The 27,975-nt window shown below is 43.2% G+C and overlaps 1 protein-coding gene across 1 annotated transcript; it reads left to right on the top strand.

Annotated features, from left to right (window-relative positions):
- Nucleotides 1-27,276, top strand: OC90 (otoconin 90). The gene is made up of 14 exons (XM_078393092.1): nucleotides 1-71; nucleotides 2,316-2,381; nucleotides 4,027-4,086; nucleotides 5,823-5,997; nucleotides 8,303-8,415; nucleotides 11,713-11,841; nucleotides 14,563-14,604; nucleotides 15,967-16,017; nucleotides 17,490-17,537; nucleotides 19,739-19,855; nucleotides 22,209-22,298; nucleotides 23,184-23,358; nucleotides 25,265-25,371; nucleotides 26,814-27,276. The coding sequence occupies exons 1-14, from the start codon at nucleotides 20-22 to the stop codon at nucleotides 27,125-27,127; spliced, it is 1,539 nt and encodes a 512-aa protein (XP_078249218.1). The 5' UTR covers nucleotides 1-19; the 3' UTR covers nucleotides 27,128-27,276.
- The last annotated feature ends 699 nt before the right edge of the window (nucleotides 27,277-27,975 follow it).

The following is a 27,975-nucleotide window of genomic DNA, read 5'->3' as shown; positions in this document are numbered from 1 at the left end:
CAGGAAAGACAGCTGCGAAATGATGGTGGTAATTCTACTGGTGAATGTATTGATGATGTTGGATAGCAGTGGTAAGTGGAACATCATGGGGCTATTTCTCCAGCTGTATTGAAAATTGGTCATGGTCAATTTGCTCAAAACATATCCATCTTCTTGTAGATTGTACAACAGGGAACCCCTTCTCAATTTATCTTGGCAGCCCCTACCAAATTCACTGGAAATGTCTTGATTCAGTACAATAATATACAAATAGAGCCCCCGTCTTCTTCTTTCCCTACCCTAGGAATGAATCGCACATCATTGCCAGCACCAAACATCATTCTGAACAGAAATCTGAACAGAAATCACACATTTTTCTTCCCAATCAATCCCCAGAAGAGATAACTGGCATTATCATAGGGATATGGGTAATTTGAGGTCTCTTTCCAGGATTCAATGAGTGCTGAAGGGGCAAAATCCTATTGGGATTTTGCACACACGGCATATCTTTTGGATGTGAATTTCCTCACGTTAAGAAATACTCATAGACATTATCTACTGCATCCTAAGTCACATGAGTCTGTATGTAATAGGCAACATCTAGGGCAGTGGTTCCTAACCTTGGGTAACTCAGGTGTTCTCAGACTGCACTTGCCAGAAACCCTGGCCAGCACAGCTGGTGGCGAAGGCTTCTGGGAACTGCAGTCCAAGAACACCTGGGTTATCCAAGGTTGGGAACCGCTGGTCTAGGGTGGTTTCCTAACTTACATTTACATTTATGGGTGCACCTAACAGGATTTAAGTGAACACTTAGCATGTGAAGTATAAATCAAAGTGATGCAAAAGAGATTCTTTTTCATATTGCTTTCATGTCCCTATCTATCTATCTATCTATCTATCTATCTATCTATCTATCTATCTATCTATCTATCTATCTATCTATCTATCTATCTATCTATCTATCTATCTATCTATCTATCTATCTATCTATCTATCTATCTATCTATCTATCTATCTAATACAGTACCTACCTACCCACCCAACCTCCCAGCCACCTACCTACCTACCTACCTACCTACCTACCTACCTACCTACCTACCTACCTACCTACCTACCTACCTACCTACCTACCTACCTACCTACCTACCTACCTACCTACCTACCTACCTGCCTGCCTGCCTGCCTACCTGCCTACCTGCCTACCTGCCTACCCACCCACCCACCCACCTACCTACCTACCTACCTACCTACCTACCTACCTACCTACCTACCTACCTACCTACCTACCTATTGGTGGATTTACCAGGATCATTCAGGCATATTGTATTTTGTGTTTCACAGAGCTGCCCACATCAAGTGTAAGCTCAGTGTTCTAGGTATCTGGCTGTGGAGCCAGGAGTTGGCAGTTCAATTCCCCACTGTGCCTCCCTGACAGGGGCTAAACTCAATGATTCACAGGGTTCTTTGCAGCTCTGCTGTTTTAAGATTATTAATATTAATAATTAGCATAAAAAGCAGACAATTGTCTTAAGCCATTTCATATAAATATTTAAACCAGTAGCATTGTTTCCCTTTATTTTTTGTGTATGTGTGTGTGTGTGTGTGTGTGTGTGTGTGTGTGTGTGTGTGTGTGTGTGTGTGTGTGTGTGTACTCCTGACAACCCAGGAGTTTGAAAGCATGTAAATGCGAGTAGATAAATAGATACCACTTGGTGGGAAGGTCACGGTGTTCTGTGTCTAGTCGTGCTGCCCACGTGACCACGGAAACTGTCTTCAGACAAACGCTGGCTTGGAAACAGGGATGAGCACCGCCCCCTAGAATCAGACACGACTGGACTAAATGTCAAGGGGAACCTTTACCTTTACCTTACAGTCTTATTAACTCACTCTGAGACTTTAGCAGTAGAACGAATAAAAATGTTTCATTATGCACAGTTGTAAGCAGATCAACAACAAACCACAAAGAACAGATTCCAACAGACTAAAGGGATGGGAAAAGAACACTCAGCAAAGAGGCGGGGCTCTCTTTGAATTCAGAAGTGGGAGGGAATGATTGGTTACTACTGGATAGATTGACAGTCACTCCAGTCCAGAGAGGTCGCTCCCAGTGCACAGGCAGCATGCAAGGTTGCAAAAACTCTTAACAGCTTTCACCTTGGCAGACACTGTTGACTTGTAACTTGCAATGTCCTTCACCGTTGATCATGCTGGCTCAGGCTGATGGGAGTTGGAATTGGAAGGGCCATGGTTAGCTACCTCGTCTTAAAGATTTTGTGCTGGTCACAGTCACTCTGCTGATTTTTCTGTTACCATTTGTGTTCCTTATGGTGATACAGGAGGACAAGAATCGGGTACACCAGGAGTCCCCATCGATCTTCCAAAGGGAATGGAAAGAAACATAAGTAAGAGGTTTTTGTGCAAAATTGGTCCAGCAATAAACTTTTGACAGCAGATATATCTTTATTATGTTATAGACTGCTGCATATTATGATGAAATTGAGGAAAAGTTATTTCTCTTGAACCACCCCTCTTAAAACTCCAACCGTCCTCCCCAGCATGGGTGGTGGGAGAGGTGGGCTAAAAAAATGAACCTTTCAAACTCCTGAACTGGTTGCTGAAACTCTAAAAGGTTCCTGGCAGGGATTTCTCCCTGTTTTGTGATCTGTTAAAAATCCTCTCAGCCAGTGGAATGACAGAATATTGGGTTTTTCTGCCTGGAAAAGATGAACTTTTTTAAAAAACTAAAGCATCCTCCATGCAGTAGTTCGAGATTTATTACTGCCAGAAAGAAGGGGGGAAAGCAATGCATCTCAGTGGGTTGGAGCAGTGGTTCTTAACCTTTGTTACTCTGATGTTTTTGAACTGCAACTCCCAGAAACCCCAGCCAGCAGAGCTGATGGTGAAGGCTTCTGGGAGTTGCAGTCCAAAACTCCTGAGTAACCCAAGGTTAAGAACCAGTGTGTTGGAGCATCTGGCTGCAGAGTTCAGATTCCCACTGTAGCTATAAGGTGAACCAATGCTTCCATAGGCGTGCAGAAGCTAGCGTTATTTCTCATTTTTTGTGGGGGGAACAATGTTTTCAAAAGGGTTATTTCCCACTCTTGATTCAAATCTTCTACTAGAGATGTGCCGATTTGGGACGGGTGGAGGTTGGACTATGACTCCCAAAATTCCACAGGCAGCACTGCCTGGAAAAATCTGGGAGTTGTAGTCCAAAAATGCAGCTCTGCACTTCTCTCTTTTCAATGAGTCATCTTCTGGTCAGTGCTGAAGTCCTCTCCAGCAATTGAACATCTTTTGAATGCTTCCTTGCTGGCTCCATTACTTGGAACTAGAGATAGGCACAACTTGCTTCATGCCAGGTTGTCGCAAATCATTGACACAGCACCACAGGTTCCCTTCCCATTCATTAGCTGCCCATCTCTTGCTCTTTGCACGATCATCCAGTTGCAGCAGGAGCATGGACTTCCGTTCTCCACCTCCTCCAGCAGCTGCCCACTCAAAGGCGGACCTGACCTGCCTTCTCATCTAAGTGGGCAGCTGCTGGAGGAGGAAAAGTATGGACGCACACACTCCTGCTGTGACTGGATGATTGTGGAAAGAGGAGAAGAGCAGCACACATCAACTGGTGAGTGGGGGAGTCAGCTTGGGGGGGAAGGAATGTATGGCACCGTTGGTGCCACGCCGATGGCTTACTCATCTTTACTTAGAACTGCAACAGTGGTTTGCATATCCCCAATTTAGGTGCTAGTTTTTGGTCATTTTATCATGAAATGCAGCACTAGGGGACTAGGGAAGACTGTTGGGCATTACTGGCTTATCTTGGAGAGGACCAGAGATAGGAAATACTTCGATTTTAGACTACCGGCCCCAGAATCCAACAGCTAGTATAGCTAATAGCCTTGGTGGTTGTAGGATTCTGGGAGCTGAAATCTAAAAAACAAACAAACCACCCCATGCCCATGTTTTTTCATGGTTATATAGATAAACCTGAAATGAAGGGACTGTGGTGTGGATGCCTGACATGCTCAAATTATTTCTATTCAGATAACATTACATTCTTCAACGGGGTCTTTGCAAGCGTGGAGAGTGTTGCACTGTTTTTTGGTAAGTGAACTATTTTGTTCCAATTGGTAGGAATATCTTAATATTTTGTGTGCCTGTATTTGATGTGTACTATTAGTATGACATGTGGACCTTTCGTAATATAGCAATGCCCAAGACACCATAAACTGTTATGCTTCCTACAATAAAATATTGCAGTGTTAAACTTTCCTGATCAGGATGGCAGCGGCTCCAATCCATTTCCTTTCCTTCCTGGTTTTCCACTTCCTCTCCCAAATGATTGACTCTCCAGAGCTAGCAAGCCTTTTTCAGTTCTCAGTGTCTGCTTTTGGGATTCCCTTCTTGTCTTCCATCCCACCCCTGAAATCTGCAGAACTCTGCATTCTCCCAAACCTGTCGGCAGCTTCCTCTGGAGTGTGGATGGCACAGTTTTTGACTACACACATCCTCTCCTGTCTCCAGTTCTGTCCTTTTTTTTTTTTTTTTTTTTTTTTTTTTTTTTTTTTTTGCAAATATACAACTGTTTCAAAAGCAAGGAAGTTGGACATGGAGTCCAGAGTTTTCTCTTTGGGAGGCATAATTTCTTCTGAATGTTTACAGAGGGGAAAAATGGAAAGCTCTATGCTATTCCTGAGAATGCCCAGAAAAATATCAGGAAAAAATGAATAGTAGGATGATCCTGATGAAGCTGATCCATCATGGAAGCTGATACACTCACAATGATACAGTGGTGCCCTGCTTGAGGACGTTAATCCGTTCCGTTAAAATCGCTGTTAAGCGATATCGTCGTCAAGCGAAAGAAAAAACCAATTGAAATGCATTGAAAACCGGTTCAATGCATTCCAATGGGCGAAATACCTCATTGTCCAGCGAAGATCCTCCATAGGGGAAGCCATTTTCGATTGCTGTCTTCTGGAAATAGGTCCGGAAAACAGCGGGCGACCATTTTGAAAACCTGATGATCAGCTGTTTTTCCTGAAGCAGGGAACTGATCGTCGTGAAGCAGATTTTCCCCATTGAAACATCATTTTGTGATTGTGAAGTGATTTCATCGTCTACCAGGGTAATCGTCAAGCAGGGCACCACTGTACATCCTTCTCATTTCCACAGAATTCTATTACTTTGGTATATCCATTTAAGTCTCAAACAGCATAAATTGCAGCAGTGAATTGGTGCTAGTAAAGAAGTACATTTTTATGGCACAACAAGTACAGTAATAGCCATTCATTGAGGGCTATGCATGTCAGCACCTCAACTAGTGGCAATTCATTGGTGTGATTCATGGCACCGTGGTTAAACTGCAGGACTGCAGTAAAAGCTCTGCTCAGGTAGAGGCCTTGAGGTTGACTCAGCCTTTGATCCTTCCAAAGTCAGTAAACTGAGAACCTGGTTTGCTACAGGGGGCGGGCAGGCAATGTGTATCCTGTATACAGTAATTAAATTGTAAACTACCCAGAGAGTGCTTTAAGGGATAATATATAAGCAGCACACTTTGCTTTCATTTTGGTTGACTTACACTAGTGTATGTAATTAATAGGAGTCTGGCCCATGTTCCTTACATTTGTAGCTCACCGTTATTGCAACAAGCTCATGGTGATGTAAACAGCTCTGTTCCAGAGTTGAGTATCCCAGCAAGCCTGGGAAGTTGATCAGGTTGAGACAGAGAGAATTTAAGCCAAGGTGACTCTGTGAGCGTCATGGCCAAGTGGAGATTTGAACCCGGGAACCCCCGTTCCTTGCCAGACGTGCAAATTACATTGGCTTCTATGTTCCCATAGACTGCTTGGGTTCTCACTTCACCTGGCTCCAGTCCATCTTCACCAACTTCCCTGCGTTGCTGAACTTTGTGAGCAAAATGAGATGTGTGACTGGCATTTGCCCGAGGGATTTTGAAGACTACGGCTGCGCCTGCCGCTTTGAGATGGAGGGCCACCCTGCGGATGAAGCCGACGGGTGAGTTTTGCGCGTTGGCAACATCATTCCCATTTTAGAGGAAGGGAAATTGATCAGGGGAGATGGGAAGGCTCGGAGAAGATCCGTTGATCCAGCTGTTCCTCGGGCGTTTCAAAGCTGGGTCATGCAAGTGATGCACACACCTCGCTCTTGGCGCTTATAGAGACACAACCTGCACAAGGAACCAAGGAACTCAAGATGCGCGTATTTGATCTGGCTTTGTTGTCTGCCTAAGACTGCCATACATATTACAGGCCATAATATATTGTCTTCCATTTATCCGGCTGCTTTTACAAGAACATCTGCAGCTTCCTTATACTGTGTCAGAGCCGTATAACCCTATTTTGTCTGCTCTGACTGGCAGCAGCGACTTTTAAAGAGTTTCAGACAAGTTTCTCTCCTAGCTGTATTGAATCTGGGCTCTTCTGGATGCCACAGAATATGCTGTGTTGTTGAACTATGCTTCTTCACTGGCCACTATTCTGTTTGGCTCTCCATGCACACAACAGTCCATTGTACACTGGTTGTCTCTTTTCTGCTTGTCTTGCAAGGGGGAATCTGCCTGTCTTTCCATTCTTTCAGTTGTTTTCCTCTTTCTTGAAATATAAAAATCTCTTTTCTAGGGGTCTGGAATTCCAATTAAAAATTTCCAATAGGAAATTATATTTTTCCTGCAGTTTTTGCCACTCTAGGGGTCAGTTACTTAGAATCTGGCAAGCTGCCACTATGACGATAACATTAGTTTGAATAAAATGTTGCAAAGCCTAGAGGAATAAGGCTCTGTAAGCACAAATTATTTGATGCACTGGGATACTGTAACACCAGGATACTCTAGAGCAGTGGACCCCAACCTTTTTAACTCCACGGACCGGTTGGGGAAGGTGCGGCACTCCCCTGCGCTCATGCGCATGTACGAAGAAGCACGGGTGTGAAGGAGTGGGAGGGTGCTCATGCGGGCACGCACTTGCTCATGCACATGCACGAAGGGCAGTGTGGTGCCTGTGTAGGCACATACATGAAGGGGTGGAGGAGTGCTCATGCAGGCATGCACAGGCACAATGGGGCTGTGGGGGGAGTGTGTGTGAGGTTGGGAGAAGGTCTGTCTCTGTAGCCCACTCTGGCTCAGGTCACAGACCGGCACCAGGCTGTGGACCAGGGGTTGTGGACCTCTGCTTTATAGGATCTGCAAACTCCATCTCCATATTTACAACATAAACATACAGTATTCAACTGTCAGGATTGTTATGGTGGAGCAACCTTGCTTGGCTGGAGAACTGGCTAATTGTTTTGCAATGATTATACTAAACTATTGCTCAAGCCTCATTTTTTTAAAGCATTTTCATTTTCAGGGCTACTTCTTTTTTTGTCCCTCTTTATTACTTTAACACTCTATATCCACAGAATGTCACATCTTGACACACCAATCCCTCGCACAAGTGGAAAGCCTTGTTGTGTTGAACAGGGCAATGTCCAGCTTCTCCCATTATTCACTGGAAATAAAAGAAGCAAATGCAAAACGATGGCCATGGAGCTCCTTCACTCTGGATTTACAAGGAGGGCTGTGTTTCAGTCCCACTATTGTTATCCTGACTCATTGTGAAAGGCGGCTTTTTGTTTGTTTGTTTTACCTTAACCAGCTATCTGAGATCCTTTTAAATGGAGATATCCAGGAAGCATGAATCTAGGATCTTCCACATGCAAAGCATGCATTCTGTCATCAAACTATGGTTCCTGTACTTCAGGCTGATTCTTTTGAAACGGAACTGATAGCTCCATGGGGGAGATGTAGATCAGTTTTTGTTTGCATTGGCACCAAGGAGAAAAGAGATAAAGTTGCTCTCCTTAGGATAGTGTCTCAATCAGAACTGGAACACCCATCTACTGTCATCAGGTCTGTGCGATTAATTAAAGAAAGAAAAAAGACCAAAGCTGATGCTGCATTTTTTACATCTAGCATAATGTGCAGTTTGGTCCACTAAGGCAGTGGTCTCCAACCCTGGGCCTCCAGATGTTCTTGGACTACAACTCCCAGAAGCCTTTACTACCACCTCTGCTGGCCAAGATTTCTGGGAGTTAAAGTCCAAGAACATCTGGAGGCCCAAGGTTGGGGACCACTGCACTAAGGACTACATCACTCTTACCCTGTGCCTTTAATTCTTTCCCCTTTGCTCCAAATATAGTTCTTTATATGATTGCTTGCAGAGCAGTTCCTTGTGAGGTTGAAAAGAGGCCTTGAGTCTAGGCTGATGCTCAGATGGCCCCTTATATTAATTTGCTTGTTTTTTTCTCCCACTCCTCAAACAAGGTGCTGCTTCCAACATCGGAAGTGCTATGAAGAGGCAATGGAGGAAGAGTGCATGTGGGATCCTGCCAAGATTACGATGGATGTCAGTTGTCTCACCAAAAACATCACCTGTGGTAAGATTGGAACAGGACAGGACAATGTAAGGAATGTAACCATTGGTTGTTGTGGGTTTTTCGGGCTCTTTGGATGTGTTCTGAAGGTTGTTCTTCCTAATGTTTCCCCAGTCTCTGTGGCCAGCATCTTCAGAGGACAGGAGTCAGAACTCTGTCTGTGCTCTGGTGCAGTTTGTTTGTTACAGTTGGATCTGGCACTCCTGTCAAGGCTCTGGCCGATGGCTGGCTTACTGCCGCCACCAGGGCTGTTGACAGGATTGCTCCTAAACACCCTCTCCATTGCAGAGCTTGTCCAGCACCTTGGTTTAACCAGCAGGTGCGTGTTATGAAGCAGAACAGAAGGCTAGAGGGCAATTGGAGATGGAATCTGACAAAAAATAATCAGAAAGCTGTCAGGATCACGACTAACAATTACCCTACTAAGGTGATTGCCAGTCGAGCTGCATTGGTCTAAGTCACTGGTTCTTAACCTTGGGTTACTCAGGAGTTTTGGACTGCAACTCCCAGAAGCCTTCACCACCAGCTGTCCTGACTGGGGTTTCTGGGAGTTGCAGTTCAAAAGCATCCGAGTAACAAAGGTTAAGAACCACTGGTCTAAGTGATAGGTCTCCTATTATCGTGTTTTCCCAAAAATAAGACAGGATCTTATATTAATTTTTGCTCCAAAATACATTAGGGCTTATTATCAGGAGATGTTTTATTTTTTTTCCCATGTACCACCATATATGTTTATTCAAACACAGTTGTGTCATCATGTTCTGTTTGCTGCACAATGGTGGAGGGCAGGCTTTCACTTAACTATGGTTTATTTTGGGGGTAGGGCTTATATAATGAGCATCCTGAAAAATCATACTCGGGCTTATTTTCAGGTGAGGTCTTATTTTCAGGGAAACAGGGTAGTATCTCACCTGAGCAATTTGTGGCATTTTTAAAATCTAAAGTGGAGGCCATCCACCAGGAGCTCTCTCCTTTTATGAACACAGTAGATCGAGCAGAGGCGTCTAGTACTCCGCCTTGCCTGATGAGACTTGATCCCTTTCAGCCTGTGATGACAGATATGGTGGACAAGGTGCTTGACCGCTATTGTGCCACCACCTCCTCACTTGACCCTTGCCTGGCCTGGCTAATCAAAGCAGCCAGGCCTATAACATCCGGATGGGCCACTGCAATAATTAATGGGTCTCTCCAGGAGACAGTCATTAGGTCCATTATGAAGAAACCAAATTTGGCGGCGGACGATATCGGCAATTATAGGCCCGTCGTCAATGTTTCTTTCCTTAGTAAAGTGGTAGAGGGTGGTGGCTGACCAGCTTCAGGCCCATCTGGGCAAAACCAACACCCTGGATCCATTTCAGTTTGGTTTCAGGCCACACCAAGGTATGGAAATGCCATTGGTCGCCCTGTTTGATGACCTCCTGAGGGAAGGTGACAGGGCAAAATGTCTCTGTTGGTCCTTCTCGATCTCTCAGCCACCTTTGATACCGTTGACCAAAGGAATCCTCCTGGGGAGGATCTCCAAGATGGGAATTGGTGGTCTGGCATTAACCTGGCTCCGATCCTTCTTGGAGGACTGTCCCCAGAGAATACAGCTTGGGGACAGTGTATCGGCTCCATGGAATCTCAATTGTGGAGTTCCGCAGGGCTCGATTATCTCCCCAAAGCAATTTAATATCTACATGAGGCCACTGGGTCAGGTCATCATGGGGTGTGGTGCTTTGTGTCATCAATACGCTGATGACACCCAGCTCTACATCTCCTTTTTTCCTACAAAAGTGGATGTCGTTCCGTCCCTCCAGTGCTGTATGGACGCCATACTGGGATGGATGCAGGCGAATGGTCTGAGGCTGAACCCAGACAAGACGGAGGTCCGGAGGGTGGGTGGCCCAGACATTGGTGGTTTGGGAAACTCCCTCACTTTTTGGGGGGTGACTTTCACCACGAAGACTGAGGTTCGCAGCTTGGGGGTACATCTTGATCCGGTGCTTACCATGGAGACCCAAATAGCATCAGTGGTCTGCACCGCCTACTTCTATTTTTGGCGGATCGCCCAGCTGAGTCACTATCTTGATGTTGGGGCCCTCAACACTCTGGTCCATGCGCTTGTAGTCTTGAGATTAGACTACTGTAATGCGCTCTACTTAGAGCTACCTTTGAGATTGATTCGGAAGCTCCAAATGGTGCAGAATGAGGCGGCAGGGTGAGAAAACATCAACATATCTCCCCCACACTGGTGGCCTTGCATTGACTACCTGTTCGTTTCCGCATTGATTTCAAAGTATTAATGATGTCATATACAGCCCTAAATGGTTGAGGACCTCAATATCTGGTGGAACACCTTCTCCTACCTAGATCTACCCATATCACGTGCTCTAGCCAGGAGGGGTGGCTGAGGGGCCTAACTCCGAGGGAGGCCCAGAGGGAAAGAACAAGAAAGTGGGCCTTCTCGGCAGTGGCCCCCCGACTCTGGAACAATCTCCCCCCAGAGATCTGCCTGGCTCCCTTGCTGAGTGTTTTTAAGAGCCAGTGTAAGACCTGGCTCTTCAGACAGGCCTTCCCTCTTGTCGATACCTAACTTATTTAACCATCCTCTAGTGCAGTGGTCCACAACCTTTGGGCCTCCAGATGTTCTTGGACTTCAACTCCCAGAAATCCTGGCTAACAGAAGTGGTGGTGAAGGCTTCTGGGAGTTGCACTCCAAGAACATCTGGAAGCCCAAGGTTGGGGACCACTGCTCTAGTGTATTAATATTGTTGTTTTATTTTATTTTAATATTGTTGTTAGCCACCCAGAGTAGACTTTGGTCTAAATGGGCAGGATATAAATCAAATTAATATATATATATACAGTAAAACACAACAGGATTCTGGCCAGGAAAATAAATTACATGTGACATCCATCTGGATCCAAGCCAGTGAGTGTAGCTTGTCCTAAGTGGCTTTTTAAAAGCATTTATTGTCTAACAGATTATGTAACATTAGGAGGTGAAGCTGAATGTTACGCTTGTAAATTCCACAAAGACAACTCTATGTGAGTTGACCTTAAAAGAGAACTTTATTTTGAGTTTAATTTTCCAGGGCATTGGAACTAAAAAAATGCTCTCAGTCTGGGGCCTGGACTGTGTCCGCTTGAATGGTGTCAGGAGCACAATCTATTGTCCCAGCTACAAAATAAGATGGTTTTGCCCAGCTGAAAGCCTTATAAAAAGGAAGTACAGTGTGGAAACAGATCTCTCAATAAGACTTTGTCGGTGGACCCCCCGCTGTCTCTTTTTAAAAAATTGTTTTCTTTCGTCCCCAGAGTCCGAGGATTCCTGTGAACATTTTCTCTGCAATTGTGACAAAGCTGCTATTCAATGCTTCTTGCATACCCACATTAACTCCTCCATGAACAGTCTGGATGTTTCATTCTGCCCCTCTCCAATTACAGGTAAGCCTAGAAAGAGAGAGTTCTAAGACCCCCGTTCCATGATGCTTAGGGGTGTCCCTGATTTGAAGTTCAATGAACCATTTCCTTGCTAAATAATTTTATCTCCGGCTGCAGTAGCAATACCCTTCATTTTATATCCCTGCTTTATGGCTAAAATTGCAATTAATAATGAGCTTAAAGACCACCAGTAGTGAATAATTAGTTGGACTGTGTTACTTGGCCTGCAGTGTAGATGTTTGTATTTTTAGTGGGGGATTTTTTAGTGGGTGGGGAGTGTTTGGGGAATTTCATGTGTGTGCATGTGTCTGGTCTCTAGGTGTCTGTGAATTTCGTTGTATGGGTATACTGTGTATATACTTACAATGACAATAAATTATTATTATTATAAAGGATATTATCAAGAGTTCCCCACTCCAAATTGTTTCCTGACTAAACAAGGCTGCAATGAGGAATAGCCCTAAATGGTTTAGGACTCCAATACCTGCTGGAACATCTCTCTTGCAAAGCAGCTACCTGTCCAATTCATTCCTCACGTTATTGTTAAAAACAACAACACCTAAGGAGGTCTACTGTGTTACCACCAGAAACTGGGTGTTTTCAATGTTGGCCCTAGATTTGTGGAATAAATTAACGGTAGAGTTTCACTGGTTGCCCTCTCTTCCAGTTTTAAAGAACCTATTTAAAACAGAATGGTTTAAAACTGCCTTTAATTGGAGGCCTCTGTGCTGCAAGGTCAGAAGACTTGCAGTCGTAAGATCGAATGCACGCAACGGAGTGAGCTCCTGTCGCTTGTTCCAGCTCCCGCCAACCTAGCAGTTCAAAAGCATGCAAAATGCAAGTACTGTAGATAAATAGGTACCACCTCGGTGGGAAGGTAATGGCGTTCTGTGTCTAGTCACACTGGCCACATGACCACAGAAGATTGTCTTCAGACAAACACTAGCTCTATGGGTTGGAAACGGAGATGAGCACTGCCCCCTAGAATTAGACACGACTGGACAAATTGTCAAGGGGAACGTTTACCTTTATTGATGTCCAACTGTGGTTGAAATTTGTTTACTTACATCAGATTTGGAGAGTTAGGTGGCTTTATTTTATTGTTTACTAATTGTCATGGTTTATAATTGATACTGTACAGTGGTGCCTCGCATAGCGATTGCTCCGTTTTACGGCAAAATCGCTTTGCGACACTGTTTTTGCGATCGCAAAAGCGATCACTTTGCGATGGCCCCTATGGGGAAAATTAGCTTTGCGATGATCGCAGGGAAGGGATCATCGCAAAGTCCCCATTTTTGGCCAGCTGATCAGCGGTTCCAAAATGGCTGCCGGGTAAACAAAATGGCCGCCCGCTGTTTTGTCTCGCTTTAAAGGCACCAAACATGGCCGCTGCAACGGAGGATTTTCGCATGTTAGTTTTTAAGCCCATAGGAACGCATTAAATGCATTTTAATGCGTTTCTATGGGCTTTTTAAAATGGTTTAGCAATGAAATCGCTTAGCAGCGATTTTCGCTGCACCAATTAACATTGCTAAGTGAGGCATGACTGTATTATCTGTACTTTGTAAGTGTCGGTTGTTAACAACATTTTTTATTTCTTTTGCCACACCTTTCTCCTTAAAGGGACTTGAGGTGGCTTACATCATTAAAAGGCAATGCTGACCCTAACAACAGTGAGGATACAATTACTAAAAAAGATCAGTCAAATGCCATAGTAAAAAAAAACATAAGCAGCACTCAAAACACATTCCATGCAGGAAGATACAACAATCCGTTTGAAACCCCCGTTCAGGCAGCCAGTCACTAAGGGAAGCTTGCCTGAAGATAAAGGTTTTTGCTTGCTTGTGGAAGGCCAGCAAAGATGCAGCCAACCTAGCCTCTTGTGGGAGGGAATTCCAAAGTCTGGGAGCAGCAACAGAGAAGGCCCTCTGGTGGTGGGACTGAGAGAAAGGCCTCTCCTGATGACCTTAACACTCAAGCAGGATCACAAAGCAAGATGCAGTACCTGAGAGAGCTTGGCCCAAACCATTTAGTATGGCACTATTGGGCAGTATACAAGTTCAATAAATAAATAATAAAGGGCTAGTTATGAAGGATGCCTAAACAGACCAGTATGTCCACTATGGTCGGTCTCTGAGGGAACCTGAGTGGGCAGCCTATGGCCATACTCCGAAATGCTCTTCAATCCCAAGGATGCTGTGTCTGATGCTATGACATTAGCATCATGCCCATGTCAAATTAAGTCCAAGGGCCCCTCCAGGCCCTCAATACAGCCAGCAATAACCCCTCCCAGACACAATTTCTAGTAGTCTCAATATCCCTCCAAATTAAGTTAAAAACAAACAAACAAACTAGCAGAACCACACACTAGAGTTGTGAGGATACGTTCTGTTTTCTGTGTGCTGGGCTAAATTTTAGCCTCTGAAACACAAAATTGGCCTTCATTTTTTTTAAAAAAAGACTTATTTCTAGCTTCCATGAATGCCAGAAAAAAAGGGGGTATCTCTTATACTTGGGAAATCCGTAGGGAAGAAGATGTTTCTTTGTGTCGGGATGTACGTATGAGACAAAATGTGATAAGCACCCCCTAGTTTTATTTCATTCAAGCTTTATCTGATTTCCCTCTGCAGCCCCAACCAAGTCTTTCCCCCTTTTTAATTAACATGTAAATGTTTCATGTTTCTTGGGGCATTGGTTACCTCTTTTTCCCCCCTTTTTCTGCAGAAACAACTAGCGAAAAAAGCCCAACCACAGTTGCTGATTCTGGTATGTTTTCTACCCTAGACAATCTCTTCTGCCGCCTCTGGTCTCTCTCTCTCCCTCCCACCCCAACCCCAAGCTAAAATAGCAAGGACATTGTTCTGGTATTTATTATGAGAAAATGAAGACTTCCTCCAGGTGAAAGCAGAAACAATGAAATGGTATAGTAAGACGCCCGTATCCATAGGGGATTGGTTTCAAGCCCTCACGGATACTGAAAAGTGCAGATAGTAGCAAGCACATAGCAAATATGCTTTTAATGTTTAATTTATTAATTCCTTCCTTGAATGATAAGAGGAACTTTTTCTCCCCTTTCTACCAAGCTAGTATGAATGCTTCTGTATATTCTCTGTGCTTCTTTCTCCAGGCATTCTGAAAAACTGGCCTGTACCCAAGGAATGGATCTGCCAGAGTTTAAATGACTTCTGGTGATCTGGTTTCATTGACTGCAGGTGGCTGCAGTTGAGTGAATCAGCTTATATTGATCCCGCTGATATGGGTGTGTGTGTGGTCCTACTGTATTCAGTCCTTCACAGACCTGCCTGTTCTCTCCTCCAAATCCATGCTTCTAAAATATCTGTCCATGCAGCATGGCTGGAAGAGTTTTTAAAAAATGGAATGGGGGGATTTGTAGGGAGAAAATTGACATGTGAGTACAGGTAACGTCACTTTTCCATCCAACCAGCTGCACATGGGTGTTATGAGCAGCTCCATGTTTCTTCCTTTGCCATGTGTAGTTTTATTGACCATATTAGCCGGAGAGAATGCAACTTTTACTCCAACAGCTTTGGAGTGGAATTGGCTAAAGACAAGGCTGGAATATGTAATCCTTCAGATAGCCAAGTCTCAAGCTATGTTTGTGTACAGGTGAGTTGTTCTCAGAAATGGAATGACCACAGCAGAACACAAGCATGTTATTCCACATATGGTACGTATATTGCAAAGCAGAGTTCTGTGTGATCATTAAACTTGCTTATTATCACAGGCGTAACCTCATCTCTTGTGTATCTTACACCTATTTCCACCACCCACTAGTGGAATGGTTGTAAAGATTTGTGGAGCACGGAGCAAATGCTTCACAGCTATAATTTTCATTTGTGCCATTAATATGTCTAATTTGTTCTAAAGCTTGTATGTTTGTTTCATAGGCTGCCCTTCTTCCAATAATGGGACTTAAAAGCGGCTCACAGTATTAAAAAGAACAGAATTAATATACATTTGTGATATACATTTTTTAAAAAAACTATAAAAACAATTGAATATAGTACGCTGAATAATTAAAACAGGTAAAATGTACTTGTTAGGAAGGTACTTGATTTTCTTGACCAAAATATCTGGGTTAATTAGTTTTTGTTTCCCTTTTAACAGTTACTTCAGGTATACCGAGTGACAAAGGTCTTGAAATACAGAGTGGAAGAGGTACTGTGGCAGCCTTTGGCTGTTGCAAATACTTTGAAGATTGTGTTGTGTTGCACACTATTGTTGTTGTTTAGTTGTTAAGTCGTGTCCGACTCTTTGTGACCCCATGGACCAGAGCACACCAGGCCCTCCTGTCTTCCACTGCCTCCTGGAGTTGGGTCAAAGTCATGTTGGTCACTTAGATGACACTGTCCAACCATCTTGTCCTCTGTCGTCATTGCACACTATAGAGATATGAATAAGAGTATAGTCTGAAATGTCATTTAAAAACATTAAAACATTTAGGGACAAATGGTGCTGTGGTGGCGCTGTGGGTTAAACCGCTGAAGCCTCTGTGCTGCGAGGTCAGAAGACCAGCAGTTGTAAGATCGGATCCATGTGATGGAGTGAGCTCCCATCACTTGTCCCAGCTCCTGCCAACCTAGCAGTTCGAAAGCATATAAATGCGAGTAGATAAATAAGTACCACCACGGTGGGAAGGTAACAGCTTTCTGTGTCTAGTCGCGCTGGCCACGTGACCATGGAAGATTGTCTTCAGACAAACGCTGGCTCTACAGCTTGGAGACGGGGATGAGCACTGTGCCCTAGAGTCGGACATGACTGGACTAAATGTCAAGGGGAACTTTACCTATTTTGTTAATATAATTAGAAATATTCTAAACTAATCTCTGACTAAATACTTAGTTGATCTTAAGAAAAGCATTCTTTTTAACAAAACATTGCAACTCATATCATAAATGGGGTACAATTAACCATTTTGTTAAGTATGCTGCAGAGCAAGAGTCCTGCCAGAGAATATTCATCTTTTCTTTTCATTTCCCAGACACACCTTCAGAGATCAGTGACCTCTTCCTAAAAGGCCTGGAGGAAGGAGGCAAGTTTATCTCCTTGGCTAATACTCCTGTTATTCATGTCTTCTTGTGATAGCACACCCTAATGAAGGACGATATGACTAATATTTTAATTGCAGGTTCCATTTATTACATGGACAAAGTATAGGGTGGAGAGGATAAGAAATTGAAATTGTTAGTGGAAACCTTGTTAGGGTTTCCTTAGTCCAACACCCTTGGACTATATAGAGATTCTTGATAGACTGTTCTGAGATAGAGATTTCTGATTAAGCAGTTGGTCCACCAAATATTACACCAGCAGATCTGTGATGGATCTTGGTCTGTGATACAGGCCACTAACTTTGTATCAAGTTCCTTGATAAACATTAGCTTACGATAGAGCAAATACTGCATGAAATACTCTGTCATATGGTCCATGGTAGACCTTCATCCATATACCCACTTAGGGTCCATGTAGGAGTCAATGATGCAGCTTGTGTGTGTCTGCGTCACTTCTCTATCAAATACTCATGAGTCTTGGATGGAGACTGATGGCAAACCTTAGTCCATAATGAAGGCTGTACACCATCAGTTTGTTACAAAGCTTTTGCTCCCTTGCTAATTTCTTTGCCTTTTAAACAGTCAGTCCAGGCATGGAAAGTGATGGAAGCCTTACCCTGAGTGAAGGAGGTACGTATGTAGGAACAATGTCTATCACAAACTGCTTCTTTTACATTACAAACAGAAAGAGGGAACCCCAAATCCATCAGTTTAATTACTTCCCCTCCTTTATCCCCCATGTTCATACCATGCTGCTGGAAAATGCTTCGAATCAGCTGTGTTTTCTCCCTCCCTTTCCACCAACCTGGTTTCGGTCTGTGACATTCCACCGAAACAGGCATAGAAACAAGGCAAAATTCACCAGACAGCATTTCGTTTTCCTAATGCATTGAGCACATCATCACTGAAATTTCTAATCACCCATTCTGACGTCTCCTCCCATCTCTTTTTTAGTATTTTTGGCACCCCCTCTTTTCTTTCTTTTTTTTGCTTTCCCCCGATTCTCAGGTTGCACACGCTGGAATAGAGATAATAAAACTTACATTTTCATTTGGCTACTTGAAGGGCGGCACATGCTGTTTGTTGAATAGGACAAGTTCGTTTCACAGTCTTCTTGATGAGTTAAATGGGTGATTTTCATCCCCCTGCCACTGGAGTTGCTCCTTTTTTTCAAGCCAGAGTGATTTGAACTGTGCTTTCCCCATGTGATCAGTTGTCTTGTTCTCCAAAAGGACAAAAGTGGTGGGACTGTGGATGTTATTCTGATGGTATATTGATCTTGGTGTGATGTTTTTCATAATGGGAATACCCACCCCCACAAACTTTCTCCCTGGTCACCCTGACACACAAACACATTTACTGAGTGCTAGATCACTTCATCAATGCATAGATATATCAGCTTAGCGCTAAACCACTTCTGCACTGACGAGAAAAAAAGACAGAAATTGTTATGAAACAGAAACAACTCTGACAAATTGCATCAGACCATTCTGTTTCTGCTGAATGTGTGTATTTGTTTGTAACTTATGGAGAACTTTGGCAGACTCTCCCTTTTCCCTAACATCATTCAAGAGTTTAAATCGCCCACCAGCTTTATAAAGAACCATAAAAGCAGAGTTGAGGATCGGCAGGGGATGGGATCAAAAGAAGGGGGACTGGGAGCTGTGGCGCTAGACCAGCATTTTTGTGATTTTGGGCTGGGCACTCTTTCTTTTAAATGATTTTTAAATTTTTAATTAAACAGAAAAGAAAAACATATGCAAAAACTACTATTTTAAAACTCATTGTCATATATCCCCTTATGACTTAACCATCTCCACTTCATTACCATTGTCTAACCCCACCCCCACCCCCCACTTGGGACTAATTCTTCATTCTCATATTTCAGATCTTCCCATTTTTCTCCTGTAATACATTGACTCTTCTCCTGGTCTGTGCTCCCTTCTCTTTCTGCAACACATGTACCAGAAAACAAATTCCATATTTGCTTAAAATCATTACTTTTTGTCACTTGTCTTCTAATCTTAATTTCACAGGTTAGTTTATCATTAATTGCCATATTCCACATTTCTCTTTACCACTCCTCCATAGTAATTTGATTATTAGATGATGATTTTTTTTGCAAATGTTAATTTTGCCACCACCACCATTATAGTAATTAATTACATTTCTTCTCTCTTCAGTTGATTATCATTAACCAAATTCAACAAGGCAATCTTTGGGGATATTTGTACCTCCACACCCATTATTTCTCTTCTCTCCTTTAAAAACACTGATCATTCCTTTGTCCTTATTTCACATAATCACCATATACATATATATGTCCCCTTTTCTTTTTTGTATCTCCAACACAGGGAAGGTATATCTTTATTTATTAAATTCCGCTTTACTGTTATTATATGCCATCTCCAAACTAACTTATAACAATTTCCCTTCACCATTACAGACATATTTTCCATTAATTTTTTGTTCCACAGTTGACTCCAATCTTCCACTTTTATTTCTTCATTCAGATCTTCTTGCCATAAATCTTTTAGCGCACTTTTAAAACTGTGTTAGCATCTTATTTATGGAAGGATATTATTTGAAAGAGATTATCTGGAAGGCCAGATATATGTGGCTGAATGAAACATCTGTCAAAATCTTTGCTTAAGCAGACCTGGGCAAAGTGCGGTCCTCCAGATGTTGCTGAACTGCAAATCCCAACACTCCTCACTATTGGCTGTGTGGGCTAAGATTGCTGGGAGTTGAAGTTCAGCAACATTTGGAGGGCCACATTTTGCCCAGGTCTGCTTAAAAGTACGTATAGAACATACTAATTTTTCCCCCAGGGCTGTCCAGGAAAGATTTCGCCACAGACAGAACCACTTCTGATCCATTAAGTATTAGCTCCACACAACATCATTTGGTGCCAACTTCAGATCCTCTGGGGAAACCAACAGGGAATGGTAGGTGAAAACCTAAATCCTCTGGTCTCCATTTTAGAGAGAAAGCCATCTAAAGTTTCATCCTGATTTTCTTAGGAACCTCCCATCTTATTTGGAACTGTGGGGTGTAATTTGGCTTCTAAACCCTTGCTTGTTTTCTCTCTCATGGAAGGATGAGAAAGCATGAAATCGTTCTCCTCATCCCATGAGAAGGTGAGGTATTTTACAGTGCTCTAAACGAGACAAGGGAATAATTTATTTATTATTTATTTATTAGATTTCTGTCCCGCCCATCTAGACCAAAGGTCTAATCTGGGCGGTTTACAAATTTAAAAACAATAAAACCAATAAGCATATATTCTAAATCTAAGATGGCAAAAGTATAAGAAATTAAAATACGGCAGGAAGGAAAGCCTGCTCAAATAGCCAGGTTTTAAGTTTGTTCCTGAAAACACCCAAAGAGGGAGCCAGGCGGATCTCCAGTGGCAAGTTGTTCCAAAGGCGAGGGGCCACTGCCGAGAAGGCCCACTTCCTTGTTCTTTCCTTCCGGACCTCCCTCTGAAGAACTTCTCTTGCAGAAATTAAACAAAATTGCACAAGTTACACAAATGCTTTAATGCCATCATCATGAACTGTGAAAATTGCAAGGAAGGTGGCTGCTTTGTCATGTTGACTTTTAAAATTTAGCACTGATGTTTGGAAGGGGCTGCCATTTTTAGCAGCCATTCCGTGCATAATTGTGTGTGTGTGTTTGTATATCTGCCTGTGTGTGCTTTGTTTCTCAAAAGGAAAAGGCACTAGTTTTGCACAGAGAGAGTTTGTACAAATTATGAACCCCTCAGCAAGAAAAAAACAAAACAGCACTCTTGAAAACAAAGAACATTCATTACCATAGAATGACAGAATATTGAAGTTGGAAGGGGCCTAACAAGGCTATAGATTCCAACCCCTTTCTCAAGGCAGGAATTGCAATTATAGGGCTGTTTCTTTAGGCCAAGACAGCCTAAATGGGCAAGAATAGAAGAATTTAGAATTATCCGGCACTCTTTGCAGATACATTGCATTTTCATGTTAATGTTTGATGGTGTGGAAAACTCTTGCCAGCTACAGTCTGGAAGGCTGTTAGTGCATGTAGTTGAATGTTCTGATAAGCCCCTTACAAACATCAGTGCTAAACATATGAACACATTTTGAAGCATTTGAATGTGGGGATGGTTTTATCTCTCTACTCCTTGACTTCTTTTTACTCCTCATACACACAGGCTATGTGTAGACATGTGGTTTTTTTTTTTATTGCAACAGGCAGAATTCCGAGGCTTCCTTTCAATCATATGGAATAGGCTTTCTCTGCAAATCTGCCTTTGACGTATTTCCTGTAGAAAAAGAAAACTGCCCCGGAGATACAGTTCTCCAATGGACCCTAATAGGCAGTGAGCCTATAGTTCCTATGAAGTCCTAGGCCTCTTAGGAAATACTGAGGCTGTTCCCTTTTCATACAGGGACTAGGCCTGAGTAAACCTGCACGATAGGGCCTGCTCCAGGCGAGTGAAATTATCTGTGTCTGTGGCTTAGAATCTCCCAGAAATCTGTGTGGGAATTTTTTGAAGAACTCTGGGAGCTGAAGCCCAAAATAACCCAAATGGCACGCCTTTAGCTCTACGCCTGCACCAGGCTTTTAAACAGTTGAGAAAACAGGCTTTGGAGTTAGAGCTTAGAAAAGTTACATTTTTTTGAACTATAGCTCCAAATTCAGAAATACCTGAAGGACCACCTCCTTCTATATGAGCCTACCCGGCAGTTAAGATCTAGCCAGGGGGCCCTTTTGAAAGAGCCATCCCTCAAGGAGATAAGAGGGAGGGCTTGTAGACAAAGGGCCTTTTCGGCAGCTGCCCCCAGACTATGGAACGCCCTCCCGACTGAGATTCGTCTGGCGCCGACGCTGATGACATTTCGGCGCCAGGTCAAAACCTTCCTGTTCCAGAAGGCTTTTAATTGAAACAATATCAGCTGTGGGTCCTGATGGCAATTTCTAGAGTATATATTTTAATTGCATTTTAATTGCTTTGACTTTTTATTGTATTTTAATTGTTGTAAGCCGCCCAGAGACCTTTGGGTAGTGTGGCCGGCATATAAGTTAAACAAACAAACAAACAATACTGTAGCCATACTAGCTTGAAAGTTTCCAGGTGCTATAGTCCAAAAAAAGTAGCGTTTTTCATGTTCAATTTCTGGCCCAAGAAAGCTTATCCCATGATAAACATATGTTTCCATGATGCCACAAGACGACTTATTCTGTTTGATTTCTGCTGGCCAGCTAAATGATTGAAGCTTTCAGCTCTAAAAAAAACACAGACCCCTTTTCTCTTATCTTCAGTGGGTGATTTCAAGGTAGCTGGAGAAGAAGGTCTATTTCCCACAATGGCTCCAGAAGAGACACCCGATCTTGAGGAATCCTTTGGAGAAGGTAAGAGAAGATTGCACTAGAATCATTACTTTAATTTGAAGAAGGCAGTGAGAAATGCTGTATCATTTGTGTAAATTGCCACTTTCATGCAAATTAATTTCAGTGAGGCATGGAAACATGAAAATTAAGATGCATAAGGATCTGGCTTCAAGCAAGCCATAACTTTATTTATGAATATTTCACAAAGGGAGACACCAGACTATTTCTCATCTATTTAAAGGTTCATGGAACTTTTAGTGCTTCTTCTTCAATCGTACACAGAGACCAAAATCTTCTTGCACAAGTTATGCCTGCTGAAGAGTGATGACATCATCAGCAAGAGAGGATTTTGGTAAAGGCTTCCCCCATCCTTGCAGCTCATCCAACTTGCAAATCATCCCTTTCATAACATGGAAGCAATGGAAACTTTAGGACAAAAGAAGGACATCTTTCATTATCAAACATTGCCATAGCTGGAAGACATTATTGGCAGGAGGAGATTGTTAGTAATTAAAGTTTTCCTCCTTCTATGCCAGCTTCTACGAGATGCAAAGGATCACTTTTGAGTTGAGATGGAGAAGCCATAGAAAAGAAGGAAAAAGTTCCTAATTAACTGTAAATCTGCCCCTTCTGGTGACATCATTACCCTTCGGCAGGCTTAATTTATGCAAAAGGATTTCAGCCAGAGGGTTATATCTATCTGCCAAGAGAACAGAGTCTCTGCATGAATTAAAGTTTGGATTTCTTCTTCTTAAACTACAGCTCTCAGAAGCCAGCAAGAGTGGTGGGGTTGGAGATGCTCTGGAGGAGATCTGAGATGTACATGTAGGTGGCAGGAGAGAAAGATCCAGGATAGTATGAGCTGAAGCATTTGAAGCTTGATAATTACATATTTTCCTTCTATAGTTTGTGACCGTTTTACTTTCCTGCAACTGAGAGAAAACGGAAGAGTGAAGAGAGTCCTACCCCAACTGGGGGAGATGCTCTATTGCTTAACTGACCGATGCCCGGAAGAGTTTGAATTGTACGGCTGCTACTGTGGCCAGGAGGGAAGAGGCCACCCAAGTGATGAACTGGACAGGTAGTATGCGCCAAAGGCTCATCACCAGGGATGTTTAAGGGACCCCCTCCCCGCAATTACCTCTAGTACCAGATTCAGTTATTTGGATTCAGCCCCGATTTGCTTCAGGCCAGTTGGGAACGGATCCATCCTGCTTTGGATCCAAATCAACATTCAGAAATCCAGTTCCTCATACCTCTCATTGACCTGTGTCAGGCAACAAAAGTGATCTTAATTTTTAGGGTTTTTTTCTACAGGAACACTTGAAATTGGGAGGCAGAATATTTCCTCTAAGGCAGTGGTTCCCAATGTCAGGAAACTCAGGTGTTCTTGGACTACAACTCCCAGAAACCCCTGCTAGCACAGTTGGTAGTTAAGTTTTCTGGGAACTGCAGTCAAAGAGCACCCGGGTTATTCAATGTTGGGAACCACAGCTCTAAGGCGTTGGTTGCTGCCTTAGAATAGAGGCAATAACCATCACCTTAGCTGAAATACTCTACCTAAACTAAACTAAAGCTCCCAGAAGCCTTCACCACTAGCTGTGCTGGCTAAGATTTCTGGGAGTTGTAGTTCAAGGGACCCATGGTAGGGAACCGCTGGTCTAAGGAGATCAAATTTTCCAATCAGCAGTCAGTTAGGTCAGGGGTATTTTTAGGGGACCATCTGGGATGTGGTGGCACTGCAGGTTAAACCGCAGAAGCCTCTGGGCTGCAAGGTGAGGAGACCAGCAGTCGTAAGATTGAATCCACATGACGGAGTGAGGTCCCGTCGCTTGGGCCAGCTCCTGCCAACCTAGCAGTTTGAAAGCATGTAAAAATTTGAGTAGATAAATAGGTACCGCCTCGGTGGGAAGGTAAAGGCGTTCTGTGTCTAGTCGCGCTGACCACGGAAACTGTCTTCGGGCAAACGCTGGCTCTACGGCTTGGATACGGGGATGAGCACCGCCCCCTAGAGTGGGACACAACTGAATTAAATGTCAAGGGGAACCTTTACCTTTACCTATTTTTAGCTAGCCATCTTTAAAGTTTGGCCTAAACATGGCCACGACACATTTGGTTTTCCATGCAAGTGCACAGAATTTGGAGACATGTTAGTTCCCTCAGAGGAGTAACTGTACTACCTGTAGAGACACAGTTCCAGCAGATTTTGTAGTACTTACCGTCAGGATCTGCTTTTATACTATGTTCATATAAAGCATTTGCTAATATAAACAGTATTTTTCAGCAGCTGCAAATAAAAATCAAAAAATAACCCAAGAGAGTAGGATCAAAATGTGGAGAGAGTATAAGTGAGTCCTGCTCCATAATATATCTATTACTAAAAGAACTGCTGGGGATCACAGGAGTTTAAGTCTCTTTGGCAGTGAGAAACGCAACATTCATTTGATTTCCATTCCCCTCCATGCATCCTTTGTCTTCATCTCAGCCTCCATGTGGAATAATGTCCAAGATCTCACCAAAGGAAGGTGGAAAGCTTTGATGGCCGACTTACCAAGAGCTGGGCTGCACACCCTTCCAAACACTCCTTAAAAACACTCAAGGGAATTTCTTTTGCCTTAAAATTCCAAATTGCATCTCCCCCGCCTTCCAGGAGCAATATGGAGACAAAAAACCCCAACTCCCTGTCAGGCCTGTTTTAGATCTTCAAGGTCTTTTTTTTCCCTAGACGTAGGAAGCCATGAAAAATCAGAAACGAGGAGAAATGGAGTATACAGTGCAAGTTGCATGTCACAAAGGTGCACGGGGGCCTAATTGTTCAATTTATTGGGGTGCTGGAGGACTGAAGGCTCGATGTGGAGAGCCACAGATCACTTTTTGTCCATCTCTCCTTTATAACAACGAAAACCGTCTCTGCACCGGAGAGGTTTTGAGGGCTTGAGTGTCGCTTTGGTGTGGTAATGTTGTGGTACTTTCTGCTTTAACTGAAGGTGCTGTTTCTCCCATCACTGCTGCCTGGAGCAAGTTAAAAAACTGGGCTGCCATCCAGAAAGAAATTCAAGGTCTGAAGTGGTGTGTTTTGATCATGCGCCAAAGTGTAAGTCTGGGATGAACGACGAACATAAGTCATTCCTTCTACCAGGATCCTGGATCAGTTTTTTATGACCATAATTCCGGGTATCTCCCAACTACTAGGCTCACTGGCCATACTGGTTGATGAGCTCATAAGAACTAGGGATGGGGCTTTGTTGATTTTAGGAAACATACTCCCAGAATGCAGCCAAAATACCCCCCCTCCCCAGGCAGAATTTCAGGAGCGGGAGCCCTGAAACTAGACATCAAAGCAGCCTTTACTCTTTCCATGTTCTTTCCAGGTTGCTTCTGCTTCATACAGTAAGGAAACTGCCCGGGTGCAATATGGGCGTCCCAAGGCTATCTCAGACTTGCAAAGGTTAACGGGAACCTAGTTATGATATCTCTTGGGTGCCTCTAACAGAACTACTCCTCCCATGAACCTTTGCAGGTCCCAAACAGCATTGGGACTGCTTTCATTGTAAAATAAATACAGTGGTGCCTCGCTTAACAGGTGCTCCGTTTAGCGATGAAATCGCTTAGTGACGACTTTTTCAGAGCGTTTTTCGGAACGAATTAACATCGCTAAACGAGGCACCACTGTATTAACGACTTGGACCATGTTAGTTCTGGGATTCTGGGAATTATAGTCCAAAAAAAGTAACTTTCCAAGCTCTATCACTGCCATAACACTGGGAGAGAAAGTTTTAGCCAGGATTTAATTAGGAGGTACTCCCTGGTCTTGTTCTTGGCTTTACAGCCTATTTCGTATGAGATTTTTCTTTAGGGGCACTCCCCGAAGCTCTTGATGATGACAGTAGCAACAACTTCAGCTCTTTTCGTTATATAAGAGTGTAGCCTTCAATTCTGGTTCTCCAGTGTTTGATTTCGGTGTGATGGCGAATATCTCGTTTCATGAATATGTAATTGTTTATGGAAAGATTCTCAGTTTTTATTACTAGTTGTTAAGCATTACATAACCTAATTGTGTTTTAATGAGCTTTAAAATGGTAGTTACGTGTTAAAATGTATTTTAATATTTCATTGTCACCTCTGAGGAAGGGCTCTAAAAGTGACAGAGGGTTGAAAGGCTTCAGGTTCCATAGAAACATAAAAAAGGGAAAAGTTAACCACTGGTATTCTGTGGTTTCTCTTCTCTGGTTTCTCCATTCTAGTTTTGGTTTGCTATTGCAAATGCCGTATTTTTTTCACGTATAAGACTCCCCCATGTATAAGATGCCCCCCACTTTTCTAATCCAAAATTAAGAAATCTAAGTGGGGCTTAGCAAGTGTAGGGGGAAAAGGGATCAAAGCGCTGCAGGATCGCTTTGATCCCTGCTTTCCACTCCACTTGTTTTTGTTCTCTCCTCAGCTTAATTCCGTGTATAAGACCATCCTCAATTTTTAGTCTAAAGATTTTAGACAAAAGCATAGGTAGCATGCAGAATGTTTTTTACTCTTTTCTAGGTATTGGATGGACAATGTGTGAAAAGCTCCTCTGCTCCTGTGATAAGGCTGCAGCAGAGTGCATGGCGGCGGCAGCATTCAACGAAAGCCTGAGCTCTCCTCACAGACAAGCTTGCCATGGGGACAAAATGGCTTGCCGCAGCGGAGGGCAGGGAAGGCCCCCGAGTGGCACCGGGATTGGTGGCACAGCTTCCAGCGAGGAAGAGAGCAGCAGCGAAGAGGCAGGCACTGCAAAGGTCATTTCTAGAAGGAGAAGGAGAGGCGTGCACGCCACGCAAGGAAAGTCCACACCTACCCCTTGGCAAACAAGATAAATAGCCTTGTTTGCAGCTTGTTGGTTCTCTGTCTAAGGGTGCGACTATACTGACATAAAATGTGGGAAATGCAATGGGATTGAAACGGCCTGCTTTGTATTCTTCCCCCCATTGATCACATGATGTAAAAGCCAATTCAAATCAGCCCAAAGTTTTTTTTAACCTTTCAAATTCACTGTTTCTTTTTTCTTCCGCTACTGAGGTTTTCACTTTTCCCCTCAGCAGATCCATTCACATTGGTTCAGGCGGTGTGACGGCTTGAAATGATAGAGAAAGGTGTGATCCTTTGTTGGACTTCAATCTCCACTGGTCTCCTCTGGGCAGAATAATGTCGTATCTCCCCCCCCTTTTTTTTGAAGTGCCAACAAAGTTACCCAAGAGCACCTAGCCATCTCTCCCCCAAAAGGAAAGAAGAGGAAATTGTCATTGGAGACTTGTGTACAGGTTATTAAAGTATTCCATCTCTCAAGTGTGAAGAGCTGCATCTGTGATCCTTACCCTGCAAATTTTTAAATTGCATTTTTTTTTCCTAAATAAACCCACCTTCACCCTCTGGTGGTCAAAATGTTTTTCGGGGGGGGAGGGGAGACGTGGGGCTTTTTGCAGCCCCTCAATAGCACAGCAAACTTTTCTCCACACACCCCAGACAGCACAATGTTTAAGATGATTAAAATACTTTTTTGAGGTGACGTTGTGGTGCTGGAAAGTTTGGGGAAGGGCAATTTGTTACCATTATTCGTGCTCTCTTTTGGACTGAAACAAAGGTGTTTGCTACACCTTTTGGATAACCCATTAACAATCTTTTACACGGGGAAAGGCAACACATGTTAAAAGCTGAAAACAATCAC

The sequence above is a fragment of the Pogona vitticeps genome, chromosome 4 (assembly GCF_051106095.1).
Source record: "Pogona vitticeps strain Pit_001003342236 chromosome 4, PviZW2.1, whole genome shotgun sequence".
Taxonomy (NCBI): domain Eukaryota; kingdom Metazoa; phylum Chordata; class Lepidosauria; order Squamata; family Agamidae; genus Pogona; species Pogona vitticeps.
The sequence above is the reverse complement of the archived record's forward strand: the minus strand, read 5'-3'. Positions and strand labels throughout refer to the sequence as shown.

Excerpts from the sequence above, each read along its gene's own strand:
- OC90 (XM_078393092.1), top strand. The coding sequence starts at position 20 with ATGATGGTGGTAATTCTACTGGTGAATGTATTGATGATGTTGGATAGC. Across the intron at positions 72-2,315 it reads GATGATGTTGGATAGCAGTG|GAGGACAAGAATCGGGTACA; the intron begins GTAAGTGGAACA and ends ATGGTGATACAG. Across the intron at positions 2,382-4,026 it reads GGGAATGGAAAGAAACATAA|ATAACATTACATTCTTCAAC; the intron begins GTAAGAGGTTTT and ends ATTTCTATTCAG.